This window comes from Geospiza fortis, unplaced genomic scaffold, assembly GCF_000277835.1.
Source record: "Geospiza fortis unplaced genomic scaffold, GeoFor_1.0 scaffold297, whole genome shotgun sequence".
Classification (NCBI taxonomy): domain Eukaryota; kingdom Metazoa; phylum Chordata; class Aves; order Passeriformes; family Thraupidae; genus Geospiza; species Geospiza fortis.
In genome coordinates this window covers 151,399-152,231 of record NW_005054712.1, presented here as the reverse complement: position 1 = coordinate 152,231, position 833 = coordinate 151,399, and the positions used below count along the sequence as shown (strand labels likewise).

General features: G+C 49.6%; 1 protein-coding gene across 1 annotated transcript in view; it reads right to left on the bottom strand.

Annotated features, from left to right (window-relative positions):
- Window positions 1–445, bottom strand: part of LRRC47 (leucine rich repeat containing 47) — a 5,355-nt gene extending 4,910 nt beyond the window's left edge. Inside the window, exons 1-2 of the mRNA XM_031065236.1 lie at window positions 285–445; window positions 25–169 (exon numbers count right to left, since the gene is read on the bottom strand). Coding sequence (XP_030921096.1) covers window positions 25–169; window positions 285–445 — 306 coding nt within the window. The remainder of the gene's footprint in view (window positions 1–24; window positions 170–284) is intronic.
- Window positions 446–833: the final 388 nt, after the last annotated feature.

Here is an 833-nt window from a genome sequence, read left to right as displayed (position 1 = left end):
TACTGCTCCTGGATGCAGCGATACCTTAAACAAGGGTAAAACACGGGACCGCATCCTGCTGAGCCGCGGGTCTGCCCCAGCGGTGGCGCACAGGTCCAGGCACAGCTTACACAGGTGAAGTTCACACACGTACAAGTCACAGGTCCAGTTACAGCACACACATGTGCAGCTCACACACATACAGCACACACTGGTACAAGTCACACAGGTCTAATTACAGCACACACACGTACAGCTCACACAGCTACAGCACACACAGGGAGAAGTCATGCAGGTCCAGTTACAGCTCACACATGTACAGGTCCAGATCCAGCTCACACACATACAGAGCACACTGGTACAAGTCACACAGGCACAGCTCATGCAGGTCCAGGCACAGCTTACACATGTACAGGTCCAGATCCAGCTCACACACATACAGCACACAATTGTCACACACTGTCATGGCTGGTACAGGTCCCACAGGCAGGGCTCACACAGGTACAGCACTCACAGGTGCTGCAGGAACCACAGCCTCACACCACTCTGTACCCATTTATTTCCATTGTGGAAAATGCAGACGTACCCTCCAGACTGGCTAAAGTAATTTATTAAATATGTGCAATAAAAATAACTGACATTTAACACAAGTGACTCCTTTTCCTGATAAAATCTCCCAGATTTCAATATGTGATCTGCTCATCCAGCACTTAGGAACATGCAATCAGTATAAATTGCTCTCTTGGGGTAGCGGAACACCAAGAGGTCTTTTGGGATGAGATCAACTCCTGCACAGATGGACAGGGGCTGCGCTGGAACCATCTCTGCAGTGACACATGAAAACACCTCAGCTG